This window comes from Helicoverpa zea, chromosome 26 (assembly GCF_022581195.2).
Source record: "Helicoverpa zea isolate HzStark_Cry1AcR chromosome 26, ilHelZeax1.1, whole genome shotgun sequence".
Classification (NCBI taxonomy): domain Eukaryota; kingdom Metazoa; phylum Arthropoda; class Insecta; order Lepidoptera; family Noctuidae; genus Helicoverpa; species Helicoverpa zea.
This window is the reverse complement of record NC_061477.1, coordinates 2,723,150-2,741,531: the sequence shown is the minus strand read 5'-3', so window position 1 is coordinate 2,741,531 and position 18,382 is coordinate 2,723,150. Positions and strand designations below refer to the sequence as shown.

General features: G+C 35.8%; 1 protein-coding gene across 5 annotated transcripts in view; it reads right to left on the bottom strand.

Moving 5' to 3' along the window:
- Window positions 1-18,382, bottom strand: part of LOC124643090 (serine/threonine-protein kinase Genghis Khan) — a 69,979-nt gene that overhangs the window by 18,757 nt on the left and 32,840 nt on the right. For 4 of the 5 annotated variants that reach the window (XM_047181936.1, XM_047181937.1, XM_047181938.1 and 1 more), the window contains exons 24-33: window positions 18,023-18,251; window positions 15,179-15,297; window positions 8,998-9,101; window positions 7,379-7,507; window positions 6,875-6,979; window positions 6,065-6,235; window positions 5,480-5,574; window positions 4,918-5,044; window positions 4,244-4,384; window positions 3,512-3,719 (exon numbers count right to left, since the gene is read on the bottom strand). In XM_047181936.1, the coding sequence (XP_047037892.1) occupies window positions 3,512-3,719; window positions 4,244-4,384; window positions 4,918-5,044; window positions 5,480-5,574; window positions 6,065-6,235; window positions 6,875-6,979; window positions 7,379-7,507; window positions 8,998-9,101; window positions 15,179-15,297; window positions 18,023-18,251 (1,428 nt within the window). Of the gene's footprint in view, window positions 1-3,511; window positions 3,720-4,243; window positions 4,385-4,917; window positions 5,045-5,479; window positions 5,575-6,064; window positions 6,236-6,874; window positions 6,980-7,378; window positions 7,508-8,016; window positions 8,065-8,997; window positions 9,102-15,178; window positions 15,298-18,022; window positions 18,252-18,382 lie in introns of all 5 variants that reach the window. The other variant, XM_047181940.1, reaches the window with a different exon arrangement.

Sequence of the window (18,382 nt, the reverse complement as noted above, 5' to 3'; positions counted from 1 at the left end):
AATAATCAATGAATGTTATAATTTTGTGCCAAACTGAGTGTCAAATAACTTGGTAAACAATATTTTTCTAAATCTATACTGCGCTATTACAAGGTTATGTCAGCGGTTTATATTTTGTAGTGCTGTGCTAAAAATAACAGGCAAGTATCGTAATCTGTTCTTATACAGTTATAATATAAAATAATACGTTTTGATTTTCTTTTTAAGAATTGGAAAATAATGGACTATAAGACTTAATTATAACTTTTATGAAATATAAAAATAAAACTATGACCAAACCGCATTTTTATACTTAGATTAAAAATGGTAACCCCAAATGGCGTTATGGGCCGCCATTTTGTGACGCTAAAACAGTCGTCCGTTGTCGTTTCGTGCGCATAGACCACGTTTTTCAAGTGTTTTCGATCTGTTTTTATTTGATTACCCGGCTTTTGTTAGACCGAGATATCAGGATTGATTCTGTTATTGATAATAATATAATTATACATGTAGGCGAAGATGATGATGAAGACACCACCTCCTCAAGCAAATCGGAGTCTGATTAATATTCTGTTCGCACATTCAATTCAATGTACTTGTAACAAAGAATAAATAAAACAATTTTATTATATGAATATTACCTTTTTTTGGTTTCCACTTAAATAACTAAAATATAAAACAAATGATTCCGCCAATTTAAAACGAAAATAATCTTAAAATAATGCGGCGGTTCATTTTGAAGGAACGGTAACGAACTCAGTGTTATGTTGTGCCCATCACTAGTCGTGACTAACTGATAGGTGTCAGGAACGCATTCTCTGAACGGCCGAAGTATAGCAGCCGAAAAATTATTTTACGAATAAAAGATTACGAGCAGTATTAGTCGGTTACGGAGCGCGTTCCGATGATCCCATAATACACACATCAAAAGTGTCTAGGGATCAACATATATTTTTGCAATAACTTTTCTCCTGATTGATATTAATTAAAATTTTCTTTAAGGATTCATCAAATAAAGTGTTTTCGTTTGTCACAGTAACGATAAACCAAGTCACCTTTGCACTAATAAAGAAATTTGCCATTTTCCTAATAAAGGGATTTTTGACATTTGAAACACTAACACAAAAGTTCGAAAAAAAAGACTGAAATAACAGTTTTCTTTAAAAGTTTATTGGGTAACTTAAACAATTAATAATCCGTGTTTCTACCGCGAACACTAACAACACAAGAACATCGGTTTGGCATACTCAAAATGAGTTCATCCAAATCACGATGTGGAATGGCCGCCCATGTTCGTTGCAACAACAAAAAAAGGTCTTCTTGCGACTGGATACCCTCCATATTCGGCAGAGCTCTTCTCTGTAGCATATCCCATGCATGCTCAATCGGGTTCAAGTCTGGCGACTGAGCAGGCCAGGGCAGGACATTGATGTTAGCTGCCGCGAGAGTCTGTCTTACAACTCTTGCGGTGTGCGGTCGTGCATTATCATGCATTAACTGAAATAAGGGACCGATTTGCACTTGTAGAGGAACGATGACGTCTGATACAATCGTCTCAGCATAAATTTGAGCGTTGAGGTTGCTTCTGATCCAAATCAACTCAGTTCTTCCGCCGATCCAAATACCCGCCCATACCATGATGGTTCCACCACTATAAGGATGGACTTCCTGGCAGGATTTTAATCGCTGTTGGCGTCCAGGGGTTCTCCAGTGTCGTATACGTCTTGTATCCGGTCTCATACCAAAACGAGACTCATCAGAAAAGCACACGAAACGCCATTGTTCTTCTGCCCAATTTCTGTGTTCAAGAGCCCATTGATATCGAATCCTACGATTGTGCATTGCTATAGGTGGTACCCGTAGCGGTCTTCGGGAATGAAGGTTCACTTCATGCAAGCGGTTTCTGACTGTTTGGTCGCTAATTAAGTTCCCTGAAGAGTGATGAAGCCTCACGGCTAACATCATGGCGGTTATTGTTGGAGCTCTTCGAGTTAAGATTTGAATGTATCGGTCTTGTCTCCGTGTGGTGCAGCGATACCGTCCTCCATGGCGCTCAGCTACGGTACCAGTGCTTCGGTAACGTGTCCAAAGTCGACTGATAACACTCTGACTTGTATTCAGAGCTAAAGCCACAGTACGTTGCCGGGAACCAGCTTCTATCATTCCCACGGCTCTGAGCATTTCTTCCCTGCTTAAATGACGTCGCCGCTCCATAATAACGTTGGTTTTAATCAGTAGTAGGGAAACAGTAGCACTAATAATGTCTTCAATGCGTTGTATGTGTTTATAGGGAAAATATTGACAGCTGATTTTCATCTTTTACTCGAATTTGATTCACAGTTCCTGATTCAAATTATGAAATGCACCAAAAAGGATCCATATAAATTTATAAAATCATAAATTTATTACAAAGCCACATCTCAATCTCAAGAAATCCGCATAAAAATGCTTGATCCCTAGACACTTTTGATGTGTGTATATACAAAACAATTCGGCAGTTTAAATAGGTATACACATACAATTTTTAAAGTTATTATAACCAATGAAGTTTCGTTTCCAAGCCACCCGTCAAATAATTATAAAAGTATCAGAATTTATGACACGGCCGATCGTAGTGACGCGCTTACAAACCAAATTTTATCTTATGTCAAAACAAATAAAGCACATTTGAGATTTTCAGTTTATTTTTTAAGTATTGAATTGTATAAAACTCTATAAATAAACGTACTAGCTTATTCCGCGAACTTCGTATTGATTAAACCTTCCCTGGATTTCTACAAACAATTTAAAACCAAAATAAAAAAAACGAACATCAATTCATTTTTATATATAAAAAAAAAATCTTCTTGAGCATTCCTGCACGATGACACGTAGATTTACGTCGCGCGATACCGGTGAATATCAACGGATTTCCTCACATAGCTAGAAGCTATGAAATCCGTTGGCATTCACCGAACTCGCACGACGCTCACGTCGAATCTTCTATTTTGACGATCTTGTTGACAAACCTATATTTAAAGGTACTCATGAAGTAATCCTGATAGGGGAAGTACTCCATGAGTGCCTCTACATATAGAAATCGAATAATCGAGTAACTTTCGGTATTCATTCGAGATAAATATGACAATCCTGTAAAAGTGACTAAATCATGTACAAATCTAATAAAAATCACCTATTTTACCTGTTTAGGAAGTTGGATCTCATTTTTTGCAGTGTTAGGAGGAAAGTCAGAAACTTACTGATTGATATGTACAGAAGTTTCATTATGTTTCAGAGTCGTGAGATTTTGAAGTATTTTATTTTTAGGAAAACTTACAGCTAGGTAATACAATAGTAATTATTATAAGTAGAATATAGCTAATTACAAGTTTTCAGGATATTTGGCGGTAATGATGGTACACTTAGGGTCGGAGGGAGGGATGAGGAGGTCAGACAGATCCCTCCTTGTAAAACACTGGTACTCAGCTACATCCAGTTAGACTGGAAGCCGACCCCAACACAGTTGGAAAAAGGATAATGTTGGTACACTTACCCAGCAGCTGTTCATGCGGCACATAAGCAATGGTGGAGACCGGCGCGTGAGCACGTCGAGGCGTCACCTCGCCTCGCTCCAGGTCTATGAGCGCTAACCCCGCTTCCCCGCCCACGCAGATGAGGGAACGTTCTAACACGCAGGCGCAGAGGGCGTTGCGGACGGTGGCTGCTGCTGTCGAGTCTAGGACTACGCATGCGCTGTATACCTAGAGAGAAAGTTATGGCATGTCAAATATTTGGTCTATTTCATGTTTGTTGACATCTGGATATAAAGAGGAGGCCCGGTGATGGGCTTACAGCGCGACAAACGGGAGCTTAACGGATACACGGAAGGCGTCGGAGGACATCTCTCTAACAACGGAGTCGGAGGTCATCACCACTCGGGGGCCTTGTGTCGCACGTCACAAATGTTACGTGCCTGTAGCGTAGCGTCTCACCCACGGAGTAAGGAAACATGAGCGGCGATGCCATAATGCTGGTTGGTCAGGTTTTCTCCTAGGTTAAATACATAAGATGGTCTTGACCAAAACGTTTAGATACGAGTAAACTAACTTGACGTTTGGGACCTTTGAGGTATCCGTCAAAGATATTTAGTATTACAAAAAATGAGCAGGTTCTAAAGAAAGCGTATAAGGGCGGATTAGATTCATAGTAGATGCATTGTAATTTATATGGGTCCCTGAAATAATACAACCAAAATAAATAAAATTTAATAACAAATAGTACTTACACACTTATCCGGCAAGTTGTTACGCTTGAGTATCCTGTGTAGCTCGCTGAGCGCGACCACCCACTTCGTCTTCTCTGATTCTGACTCCGCGAGCATGAGTGTGTGAGACCGCTTGCCCCCTTCTAGTTGTGACGTTGATATCTAAGGGAAAAATATTGTTTTGTTAAGTACTTTAAGTTTAAATAAATATTTTTTTCCTTAACTTAACCACACAATGTACGTAAATATAGCATTTCATTCAAAATAAATACACATAAATCTTGACAGTGACAATCTTTTTAAGGCATCTAAATTGAAACCAAATTCATGTTTTTGGTTAGTCTATGGTAATGACTTTACATTTTGTAGCCACGCGAACGGCATTGTCAAACATTGTGCAAACAAACGGCGTTTGAATTGTGAAACATAATTAAAAAAATAGGATTCGGTGATACTGAACTGTTGTATAAACCACACTAAAATCAATACTACAAAAAAGGCAGTTTATTTTTATTATGAGAACTGCTGGACATAAAATGTCCTCCTTGTTAACAATACATTTTTATAAGTAATATTATAAAAAAAGTTTGCACTTTATTTCGCAGAATTTCCTTCATTATTTTTATACTTTCAAAAACAAGTTTTAACCTAAACTTTTGTAACACAGTCATATTAAAAAGTCCTAAATGTCTTACCCTAAATATACAAGGTATGTCTCGCTTGTTGGCGTGTATGACGTCAGAGTCCTTGACGGACGTCACGCTGAACTCCGGGTCGCGCATGTCCAGCACTTGACTGACACACACTGAAGGTAACGCGTTCCTGTAACAAGTGTACCGTTAAATAATACTAATAAAACAAAATGATATGAAAAGTTATTATAACGGCTTGATTAAGTCGAAATACGAGCCTATTTCTGTACCACTAAAGAGGACTTTGCTATGAAACCCTTTAATTACAAAAACAACAAATATTTTCTAATATGTCCTTTGTCACTACGTAAAAAATAGCTAAAAAATAAACACACATATGTATAAACCGAATTCGGCTAGAAACATAACACAAACTCATTTGCATAAAATCTAGATTGTCACATGATATAAAAAAAAAACTAGAAACAAATGAAAAAAAAACACATAACTTATTGTATAAACAAAACACTGCAGCAAATGCGATCGAAAACAAAACGCCGACCTAAGAAGAGCACAGTCATTTGACTACATTATTCTTCAAGATGTTTAACAGTGTAGTACTCACCGGTCTTGTGATATGTCATAGAGAAACAGTTTGAAGTCGCATACAACCACAAACTGTCTCATCCAGCCTTTCTTCACGCCACCGGGTTTCGGGACCTGTGCACAACATTCAATATTGTTATAATCAAAGAATTACTGAATGGATGGACGATCTGGTGGGGGGTGGGTGGGTCTGGGGGGGAGGTGAAGGGAATCAGTGGATGCGGGTTGCTGAAGATCGAGGAAAGTAGTGAACCTTAGTGGTGGGGGGAGGGGCTTTGTCCGGCAGTGAACGTCTTTCGACTAAGATGATAAATCAAAGTAAACGCAAAATAAGATCATATTCCAGAGTTACAAACCAGGGAGGGGAGAGGGTTTACTAAGGGTTTTTAACAATTGAATTTGTTTTGTAACCGTACGCCACCCAATTTGAGTGGCTCACAGTGTGTTTGACAGATATTGTCAACGCGTTCGACTCAGAAATGCGACGATGTCTCGCGGCTTTTGCTGCGGTCAATTTTGACAGGTTTACATTCAACATAAGGGGGGTTACAAAATGGAGGGGGAGGTGTAACAAATGACCAATGCCCTGTGCTCATACACTGACCTTAACGTATCCCTCGTAGGCGGTGCCCTGCCCGCGCGCGGGGTCGATGCCGAGCGGGCGGCGCGAGCGCTCGGGCGGCAGCGGGCAGCGCGGCGCCACGCGCCCGCAGCACCACGTGTGTACTGCCAGGCCGCATGTCTCGCATACCACGCCTTGTCGGGTTAGACCGATCTACAAAAAAAAAAAAACACATTTTGACTAGAAAAAAAAGCCATCTAAAACCACGCCATTCGACAACACAATCCAACGCAACTTAGATCTGCTACGCATCAAATGCTTGCCTTAGATCTATTCGCACGAGATGGAACAATGAGATGGTGCAATCAAAGTGCGCGCGGGGAGGGCAGCGGGAGTGGGTGTTACTCACTGGCCGTTCCCGCCCCGCGCAAATTGTAAATTAAAAAAAAACACCAGTGTTTCGCCATGTTGCACGAATGAAGTGACTGCAGTTAACGTTATAATGTATAAAATGGCGCGTAGAGAATGGCTTTACGAAATCCGAATCAGGCGTTAAACAATTACGTAAAATTCACAAAATGTAAAACAAAACTTATACATTTGGGATTGATGAGCTTATAAATGGTAAGACCTGAATGTAATTATCATATACTAAGAAATAAATACTATTCTATTCTAAAAATTGGGTTTTACTGAATTTTTTAACACAAAATTATTTCCGTAAAATTCATGAAACTTCACAAAACATAAAACAAAGCCTTTAAAAATATGATCAAATTTAACAAATCACTTAATTCCAATATTACGAACAAAACTACAACTCACATAGATTTATATATAAAACACACTCACCATAAGCGACGTACAATGGTTACACTTGGTGGGGCTGCTGAACGTCCTCACTAGGAACTGGTGGACTTTCTGCTTGCCTGGCACCGAGGGTCCGAGTGACGGGTCCTGGTGAAAGATAAGGTTATGTTAGAAATACTTGGTGCATGAGAGAAAACTTCTTGTAGCTGCATGTTGCACTGACGCTTTAATGAATTAGAATTGTAACTAACAAAGGACTACTAACGGCAACATTACACTCGCAAAAAAAGATTGTTTGAATACTTTAATGCTAATAGTGATATTTTAATTCGTATCAGCCTATCGTGTTCCATTTCATAAATGCAACGATCACGGGACCCGTCCGGCAAATGGCGAACATGGGAGACACAAGAAATCGGCATATGTAAGAATATCGTGCCATTGGTATAAATGGTACAGAACAAAATTTACCTGTTACCTGTACACAAAATATACAGTTTATTTAGTTACAGTTTATATACATTACAGTGATAAATAAAAACATACTATGCTAACAGTAGACATCTCACTGGGCGAGCTCTTGCTGGAGGCGGGCGACGACGCCCGGGGCTCCATCTCATCTTGCAGCTCCACGGAACCGCTTAGTGCGGCCGATTGCTGAGACCCGTACATAAGCTGTAGGTATGATACGAAAACAGTAGTAAATAAAATAATATACTAAAAATAATCAATAGGTAATTCAAATAAAAATCAAGTTCAAAGATTTCCTAATATTACTGGAGATGGAGTTTCTTGCCGGCTCTTCTCGATGTGACCAACTTTTTGGAACCGTGCAATTAATGTCATATTTCATAAGAGCCTGCAAAGGCCTATTTGAAATAAAAACAATTTGATTTTGACTTGTTTATTCCGATGTTACAAAGTAGTTTTTTTTTTTTGTTAAAATATGTTACTTTTTTTACTTTTAATACATGTTAAGTAAGATTTTAAATGGCGAATGAAAAGTTAGTGATGGAGTAAGCAATTGCGAATTATGTACAAAAAAAAACTAAATAAATTGTACCAATGAATACATGTAAATTGTACGCTTTTCTTGAAATTATGCACAAAAGTTAACTTAAAATAAAGATTTGTAAAAAAAATTAAGCAAATAATAAATAAAAAAAAAAACAAATATAAAATACCTTTGCATTGCAACAATAATGGTTTCTGTAACGGTACTGCGGCGACATCTGACAGATAAGCAAACAAACAAAATGGCTAAACAAAAATTAAAAGCTGCATGAATTTATGTCACTGACTGTATTTTATCATATAAGGAACCGAATGTTTCGTGCAGTTGACAGCTGTCAGTTTTCAAGGGATGATAGCATTTGTTTAACGATTGACAGAATTATCAAATGCACCAAAATGTAAAAATATATATACCAGATCGTCTTGTGAACCTCCTTATTTTTAGGAAATCGGTTAAAAAGGACATTTTATGTGTGATAAAATATAGTTCAGTGACTGAAATTAAACTTTCACCTTGATGACAAAATTAGTCACATATTTTAAGCTTTAAAACGCAGTCCAACAAGAATCAAAATACCGGCTTTTATGTTTAAAAAAAATGATCTGAATCGGTGCATATTTATTTATTTCAATGCTGGACCACGTTCTACAAAATAATGATGGAACAAAAAAATGATAAAAATGAATGAATGACAAAAGCATTGTTAAATGAAACACTTATTACGCACAGCCGTAAGACAGAGTTGTGCATACGTCTTATTTCCATTATTTACACTTAAATAATAGAAATTTACACTTAAATAATAGAAATAAGGCTGGTCAAAAACGAGAAACTAACAAAATATGTGTATTTACAAAAAAGTATTAATAAATTATTTGACAAAAGCAGTAAGTAGTGTTTTTATCGTGTCACTTAACTAACTTCGAAGTAAGCAAAGTTATTTGACGAGAAGTGGACATAATAATGAACCAACTTACTTTAATATTAATTTGTTATTAGAATAAAAATGTAACAATACGTTAGAAAATAAATTAATCCCACAAAAATATAACTGATATCTCCCTACATAAGTAGTACACATATCTCTGTCTACCGTCTTCCTTTAACACTTGCCATTTGCCAAACACACATTTGCCATTGCAAAACCTACCTTCTGTTCATTGATAGAAGCCACATTGTCGTAGTGTCGCTCCGTGGGCGCTTCCTTCAGAAATTGGTCTAGATAGCTCATTTGAGATGGCGGCCGGTCCAGGACTGAAAAATAAAAGGTTTATGTCAGTTTTTTGGCTGAAAATATTGGAATTTTTTGTTCTAGTGTTTCGTTCTTTAATTATTTTTTTATCTCTTTCATGGGCGATTTAATGTTCGAAAATAATATTTTAAGAAAATATATGAAGGAGAACGAGACACTAGAAAAATCAATAAACCCTTACAAATATAGAGAAACACTATGACAAAAACGGGGAATATATGAAAAATATGTAGATAATATAATAAATAACACATAAACCAATCCCAACCCAAACCACGTTCACAAAACATTAATATAAAAAAACGTTACAATTATTAGATTTTTTTTGTGTACAGTCGAGTACAAAAATTTTCGTACACAATTTTTTATTTTTCATATTTTTTCAAAATGATATTTGTAGGTTTGTACTCGACTATACTAAAACACATTTAGTCAGCACAAGACCGGGACTAATGACATGCACATAGGACGAATACATTTGCATTTACTCTGTACAAACTATACCCTTCAGCACACGAGAACATTTCATTTTTATAATAAAAAATAAATAGATATGAAAACTACATAAAATTATTTATACAAATAAGCTCCAGATATAAATATAATTAGTTATAATATGTAAAATAGGTGACACCGAGACATTTTAGAATCGAAAAAAAATGGTCAATCCTGACAGGCTCCAAAATATATCCATATTATTATCCCTTTCCAATTAATAATTATTATAAATAATAATACGACATGCTAATGTAAATTGAGTAACTTATATTTAAGATTTAAAAATTAAGTTTATAACTAAAACATTCAAAATGTCGGCTCGTGTGCTGACGTAGGACGCTTACAAAAAAAAAACTACGGTAGAAAAGTAGTTTTACAATTGAGAAAAACAAAACAGATTAGTCAAAATACCTATGTGCGTATACAAACAAGTGTTAAAGGAAAAAAACCAATCGCTTTAGGGCATTATGTGGTGAATGGACTTCACAAAACCAGGATTTCTGAATACAGCTTTAGTACACAATTTATAAATTTTATTAAACATTGGCGAATATAACTTCAACTTTCCAAATTATTTTCATCATCTGCCTAGCCTTTTCCCAACTATGTTGGGGTCGGCCTCCAGTCTTACCGGATGCAGCGGAACATATTATTATAATTGAAGTATTTCTATAGTAAAGGAGCAATGGATGTAAAAATTGAGTACTAGAGCGCAAGTTTTTTGTCACATCCATGCCACCGCAACAAGCTCAAGCAAAAGCGAAGCGATTTGCATAAAAAAGGAGAATCGTTTCATATTGTTATCAAAATTTTGACAAAACTGTTAATTGTTGGTACGTCACTGTTTCGGAGTCACATTCTCATCTGATAACATATTTCCAAAACACCACCCACGTTTTTTTTTTGTATTTTTAAAGACAAAAAAGTTTGAATCATTTTAGAAAAAAAATTCGGGAAGTTTATATTTCAACTTACCAAAACAAAAATATTCCAAACGCTGATTAGTACAAAAGACCCACAAAACAGTGACACAATTTAGTAAATTATAAAAAAAACTTTTTCCCTTTACACTTGCTCGTATTTACAATGGACGCTTCATAGACAAAATGAAACTAATTGATAGAAAACTACGTACGCAGCACAAAGACTAAAAACTTACACCTTTAAAAAACATAACAATATCTGTCGTTATATTTCATAGAAAAAAAATAAAAACATTAAAAAAATGCTTTGCACAAACATTTGTCACTGACTGTACATTTAACATAAGTATTAAAAAATACAAAAATATCACAATAGGTATTTTTTGAACATAAGAAAAAATATTAGGTAACTGTTAAATTAGAAAACCAATCACCACAAGATGATTTAAAGAAGCGTTTTGGAAAAAAATAACGTTATTCACAGCAAAGCGTTCTCTAATAACAACAGATAATGTTAAAGGGACAAAATAACACACAATCTAGTGGAAGACGATTGCGAATCGAAGTATCGATACTATTGCAAGCCAATTCGATTAATCGATTCACAGCAATCGAAAGCATCGAATGCATATCGACCTTTGAAAATGAAACAGAATCATTTTAGATAACGTTTTATTTGCAGAAACAGTTATAATATTTTTTACTCGTTTTGATAAAAATACGCAGTTAAGATCGAGTTGATAAATAACAACGATTTTTTTAAAACAAAACTATCGATATAAAAAATCGACGTTTCGATTCGCAACCATCCACCTCTACACGTTCACATACGATGAGTCTACTTCTAATTAGGATGTTTAGCTAATATTAAGACAAACGAACCGTTCTCTTCTTTGCCGCTCCAATACGTTGAAGATTTCGCCGATCCCTGCCTCGCTGCTTGCGCATAACTTTGTGTTTTAATTGTATTGATATTGAGTTCAATTTTGAATGGTTGTGAGGCCGAAAGAGGTTTTAAGAGTTCGATAAATGTGTGTTAGAATAATCAGGTGAAACTAGCCAGTTTTGTTGCCAAGCTAGTTCGGCAGTATCTAGCTAGTTGAACCATATGTAGATAATTAACATATTCATGAACAAGAATTCATGCCAGATACTCTTTAGAGTTGAATTTCAGTACCAAATATAAGTGGTATGAAAATATAGCCTTGTACCGACTTTCAAAAGACCCCGTTAAAAATAAATAACAAAAAAACATAATTACAACAGAATTTTTAATAACTTATGTACAAAACAATGTACTATCACTTAGACACGTACAGTTATGCACTGAGAGAAATATAACCTAACAGTAAACATAAAAAGTTAAATGCAGATTAAATGTGCTGACAAGTAACTTAAAAAATAATAACATAAAAAAAAGAAACGCGAAAAAAGTCAAGATTCGCTCGCTCAGTTTTAAGACCATACGTTTTTCAAATATTAGATGCCAACTTAAGGAAATATTTTACTATTTTTCTTAATATAATTTAATCACTTTTTTATATCATGTACGGTCTTAAAACTTAACATAGTAATAATAAAAAAACACTGGTTGAGATTCTACAACTGATCTAAAAGAAAAAAAAACTAAAACTAAGCAATAAATAAAAAAAAAACTTAATTGTGCTGTCAATATCTCTGTCAATCGATCGCTTATCGATATAAAAAAGTTATCGAAACATGTCGTGTGCGTTGAATATTTATTTAAAAAAGATTTCAGATCATAACGTCATATATGTTTAATCAGTGTTAAATGATATGGTCTACAAAAAGCATACCCTTTCTGGCAGGCAGGTAAAAATACAAAATCAGATTCAGTAGTGAAATTCATAATATTATCCTCAAAAAAGAAAAAAAAAACTTATTATCATTCAATATGGTGTCGTATGTCGTCACAACTTTATACAAATATGGATAAACCAAGTATTAATCCCGCAAATGCTTTTAAAAAAGAAAACCCAGACATTTCTGTCTAACGCACTATACAGATTAACTACCGTTTCCAACAAAATATCTTGATTAGCTTACTAGAGATAGGAATTTGAAATTACTTGTGTAGGGCTAATGTAACTGCCTCGTTGGTCTAGCTGTCGCAAGTGCGGCTGCTGAGCACGAGGTCGCTTTGTGGGTTTTAGAAGACTTTCACAAAGCATCCCGGAGCCTGGAAGTTGGTGATTGATACACCCGTGCATCGGAGAGCACGTAAATGTCGGTCCTGCGCCTGATCTCTCTCCGGTCGTGCCGGATTACCGTCCCATCGGGCTGAGAGTGAAGGAATAGTGAGTGCACCTGTGTCTGCGCAAATGCTTGTGGTACACTATATTATGTCCTGCGCAGTTGGCTGATCTCCTTACAGGATAACAGAACCTATCTCTGTTAAGCAATACACAGATAATAAAATATTGGACGGTCGTTAACAATCATTATAGTATTCACGCACGTAATAAAACCGTATCGATAATAATGACTAGTTCGACCGGTTAAGGCACAACACTATCGCTAAATAATCTTTGGCAATCATCGTTTTTCGACTAGACTAATTTTTCTGAAGACTAGAAATAAATATACTTTGGTGAGCTTACAGATTAAAGTACAGCATTGGGCGTAGTTAGAGAAAAAATAAGTAAAAAAAATATCTGTAAAAATTTTGAGCACTAATAATATCTACAAACAAATTTTTTTGTCATTTCTTCCAAATAATATGGACTTGATTAATTTTGGCATTTAAATTATTTTTTGATCAAAAATTGTATTACGTATAATTTGAATTGAAATCCATAGCCAAGACGTCGAGCTACCTTTTTAATTATTTTAAAAATACTTTTTTTAAGCTTCCTATTCAGTTGTATATGTCTTGATTTCTCCAGCTTTTAAAATGATTAGAAAAAAAATATATTAAAGTTGAGATTATCCCGAGTATTTTTGTAGAATTAAACCATTCTATAAAAGGACACTGGTAGAACTTAAAAGTAAAAATAAATAGCTGCATAAAACATTATCCCTACATAAGCCTTGACTATAGAAATCAATCACCATGTATCAGTCGTATATATGGTGATACACAAGTATGGCAACACCCCATATACAGGACGTCACGCCTAAAAACAGTGGTATGTTGCTCCTCAACCAGATGCGAACTGTCATCGAACAAAAATACCAACAGCACAATAAAATACACGAAAAAAAAAAACACAAATATATAAGTTTTTAAACAAAAAAAAGAAATGTAGCGTTAGACGCGACAGTAATATACAAAAAAAAACATTAAATGCCACAGATAATACATGTTCGTTAACAAAGGTGAAGAATTCCGAATTTAAAATTTCGTTAACAATTGTTTTTTTTTTTTTTGGAATAACAAATCACAGTTCCAATTTCAAACACAATAGAGTCCATATTCACATTTTTTTTTAGAAAACAGTGATGTGTAGTTTTTTTTTTAATTTTTTCGTTTATTTCCGTTTTTTTCGTCGCGGACGACGTTGGACTTTGTGGTGGGAGCCAAGTTTCCATGGACGATAAAAGTGCGTTCGTCGTGAAAAGTGACGTCACGGTAAGTTTCATATGTGTATTGGGTAGGAATGTGCGGTTACATGTAACGAAAACAAAAAGAAATGGTGCACTAAATAAACATATTTATTTATATATAGAAGATTTGTGCTGCAAATGTATTTAAAAACCATTTAAGATACGTGGTGCTGGAGTATCTTTTTTGCGCTATAAAAATAAGAAGATTACACACAAAACAAAAATAACGTTAAAAAAAACCTTTTTTATTCTACCTTAGAAACTTCTCACTTTTATAGCAATAACAAGGAGTTGAGAAGAGCCATTATTATTTTTACGCAATTTTCATGCATAAGATACGACACCAAATAAATGTGCATTCGTCGAAGCGTGTACTTTTACCCACATAAATGATAACATATTTTTCGTACTGACTGTACTTGGCAAGTACGTGTAACGAAGCGATCCAAAAGCATGTTTTGTTAAATACATAGCATACTCTTCTCAACTCCGTTTCGTCTCAAATTAAATAAATTCCCAATTAATTATATCCCCATTAATCCCGTACGAGGTAAGCATAAGTTCAAATATTTCTTAAACGATATTAGCTTTACGATACCAACTGCTATAGCAATTTAGTATAATCAAATGACGCATACGATGCCACATACTAAGTAAATCTACCACTGATGTTAAACTTTCATTTTTATCCTTAACTATAACACTAAAGGATTTTTTCACAGACAGATCTTACCCCCCCTGTATTCATACACATTTAAAACACAGTCCCAATATTATCCTTTATCTCTCTATAAAATGAACAGTTCTCTATGGACCAACTATGAATATAAACTACTTGTATGATGCTAATTATAAAACAATGGAAAATCAATTTTGTCTCGCGTATATCTGCACTTCCACATACAACGGGGATATGAACTAATATGAACCTCTTGTATGCCGCAAATTATAAAACAATCGAAAAACTGTGTCTCGCGTGTATTTGCGCTCCGACATACAATGGGGACATGAACTAGCATGACCTAGCTTTCTGCTTACCCCGTCCGGGCTACACAAACACACAGTCACACAAACACACATGTTATACTCACAGGAGTTGCCGGGCTGGTGGGGCGCGTCGAGCCTCGCCTGCATGTCGCGAATATGTTGCTCTTTGCGTTTCATGTCGTGCGCTAGGGTGTCCAACCGCTGACGGGTTTCGTGTAGCTCTCTGTGGAATTGTGAGCGTTATTTGTATAGGGATAGAGGTTATAGTGCTGGCAATTTTAATGGACGTACATAATGAATTATTTGTGATAAGTAAGATACAAAAGTATAAGTATATAAACGTAATCACTGCGCGTCTACTTAAATCTTCTGTCAAAACTGTTTTAACAAATACCTTGATTTTTTGAACTTGAAACAAAGTATTAAGTTTGAAAAATAAGCGCTAGACTTTTTTCCAAGTAATTTTCTCTCAGTAAAAACTAAAGCTGATTTAAAACTGACCTGAATTCATAGTCCTATTTAGTTAGGAGAAAAATAACCCGTTATACGGCACAACTCCATAAAATTCCTATAAGCAATACTTGAACTCAAACTATGGAAGTCGTAAATTAACCACTAATTAAAGTTAATTAGAAGAAAATTAGGCCTATCGTCTTTTAAACTAGGTGAAGGTGGTATAGAACAATTAGCATGGGTTTATTGACCCCATTTTAGATATAGTTGAAATAAAAATTCTTAAATTGATGTATTTTTGAATGGGAACAAATATAATGACCACCATAAAATGCTTTGATACCCTTAGTTTTGCAACCAGAAAAATCTACTGAACACCAGAAAAATAAAGTCTAAAAATGTAATAGTACCAGCTATTTTAGTCACGACTTCACTTTAAATTGTATTCGACCACCAAATTTAGTAAATGATCACCAACTCTTGACGACCAAATTAATGTATTATTTTTGCCTAAATAAGTCACTGTGATTGCCATAAAATGTAGGCTTATTATCAAATAAAGTATTATGATGCCATATTAAGTTATGTGTCCGGCTTGCAATGCATGCGTGAGTGTCAGTATGACGAGTGACAGGGGAAAATGGAAGAAAATGACATATTGCGCCGACCCCAAGTAAAATTGGGAACAGGGCAGGAGAAAGAAGAAGAAGAATGTGTTTCTCAATACACTCCCTCGAAAACACACTCTTATCGCACTGTTTAGAGGCATGCAATAGACAATTTTCCACCCTAGTGCAGGAAAAGGGTCCCCATAATGTAATTACATTTATTGTATCAGGCCGAACTTATTTTTTTGGAGTCAGTTTACTTAAACAGGATAGCAAGATGTAAAAACTTTGATTATCATTTTATATTAAAACGCTGGTATAATTTTGATGATCATTCACTACTTTTGGTGATCATTTACTACTTTTGGGATAACAATGATTTATTTGGACTCATTTTGCTTAAATAGGATAGCAGAATGTAAAAACTTTGGTTATCATTTTACTTTAAAATGGTGGTTTAATTTTGGTGATCATTTACTATTTTTGGCTTGCGCATGATTTATTTTGGAGTAATTTCACTTAAATGGGATAGCAAAGTGTTAAAACTTTGGTTATCATTTTACATTAAAATGCGAGTTTCATTTTGGTGATCATTTACTATTTTTGTCTGCTATTTGTTACTATTTCTGGTGATCAGTTAAACATAAGCCTTTTTGAATGATAAAGTTCCAAGTCCAAAAATGCCGTTTCAAACACACACAAAATGTTCAAAAAAAACTGTCAAAATCTTCACGATAACCAAACGTTAAGAACCCCACACACTGTAATTTGTAACAAACAAAAAATGATTTTATCAAGTTTACAAACCAAAAAAAAATAACTCTTCAACTGTTACTATCTTCTTACTTACTCTGACTGACGAAACTACATAATTATAATATAGGCATAATATCTCTAATAATGTGACTAACTATGTAATGTCATTCCATGAACGCGCTAGTCACTCGATCAAATAGCGGATCGAAACATATCCATTTTATGATATGAACAAACTGCATTACATACGTTACAAAAAAAAAGTAGAAATCTATAATTCAAAACGATGCCTTTCGATTTTTTTGTCAACCATTCCCATAACTGTCAAACGTCATAAATTTTGACAGCTGTCACAATCGTATAATTTATTCAAAGAAATCCAAATGTGTCATGCCTCAGAAAAGTAACTCTTTGATATGTCAATAATCATGCCCAATAAAACTCAATTTTATTTGCTTACGCTTTATAGAAGCTTAGTTGTAGTTAAATAGAAAATTGGGCAAAGTAGAAGATTATTGTTGTTACGTAGATAGGCTTACTTGGGAGAATCCCGACACCATGGTGGAACATAACTACAGAAAACATAAAATCAGTACATTTTCTTTAAGAGCGAAAGCTTTTTTTATACGAATTTGTACGCAATAATTTACTTTTCGTTACTATTCAACATGTCTATTTCATTAGTTAATATTATGCTCGTATACATGGGGTCAAATAAGAATTCTTTCACTGGTAAATGTACAATTTGGTACCAAACCTCAAAAAATATGTAGGTATGTATTAAGTTATCATCCATACATTTGAACATACAAAAGTATGGCCAGTTGCCCACCCATTTTCTTGAAATAAAACATAATTATGTACGCCAACTATGGGCCTTATAAGAAGGCTGAAAATCACTCAGAGAGCAATGGTCGATGGGGCAGAAAAGTCCTCGAGTGGCGACCACAATACGAAAGACGCAGCGAGAGCAGGCCTCCCAATAGATGGACGGACGATCTGGCCGAAGTCGCCGGGAAGCAGTGGATACGGGTTGCTGAAGACCGAGCGAAATGGCGAACCTTGGGGGAGGCAGCAGTCCAGCAGTGGAAATCTTTCAGCTGAGACGACGAAGTGAGTAGTTGCACATACCTCTGACTAGCCAGCAGCTCGGCCCTGGTGCGGCTGAGCTCCTCGCCGACGGCCTGCTTGGCCTGTATCTCGGAGTGCAGCGACGACTGCAGCGTCAGGATCTCCATCTTGTCCAGCTTCTGGGAGCGGCGGTTCCGCCAGCCGCCCGCGCGACCGTCCGGAGGCGCGGGGCCGCCCGGACCCGACGGCGGGGACGATGCCACGACGAGGGAGGAACGCGAGGCACTTGCTGGAAGACGATTAAAAATGTTTACGATAACTCAAAATCAAGCTCCTGGCTAAGTCAAAGGAAGAGCTTGTGACTAACTCAAAGCTGCGCAGATCGATCGATCATATTTAGTCCAGGCGCTAGAGGTAGTT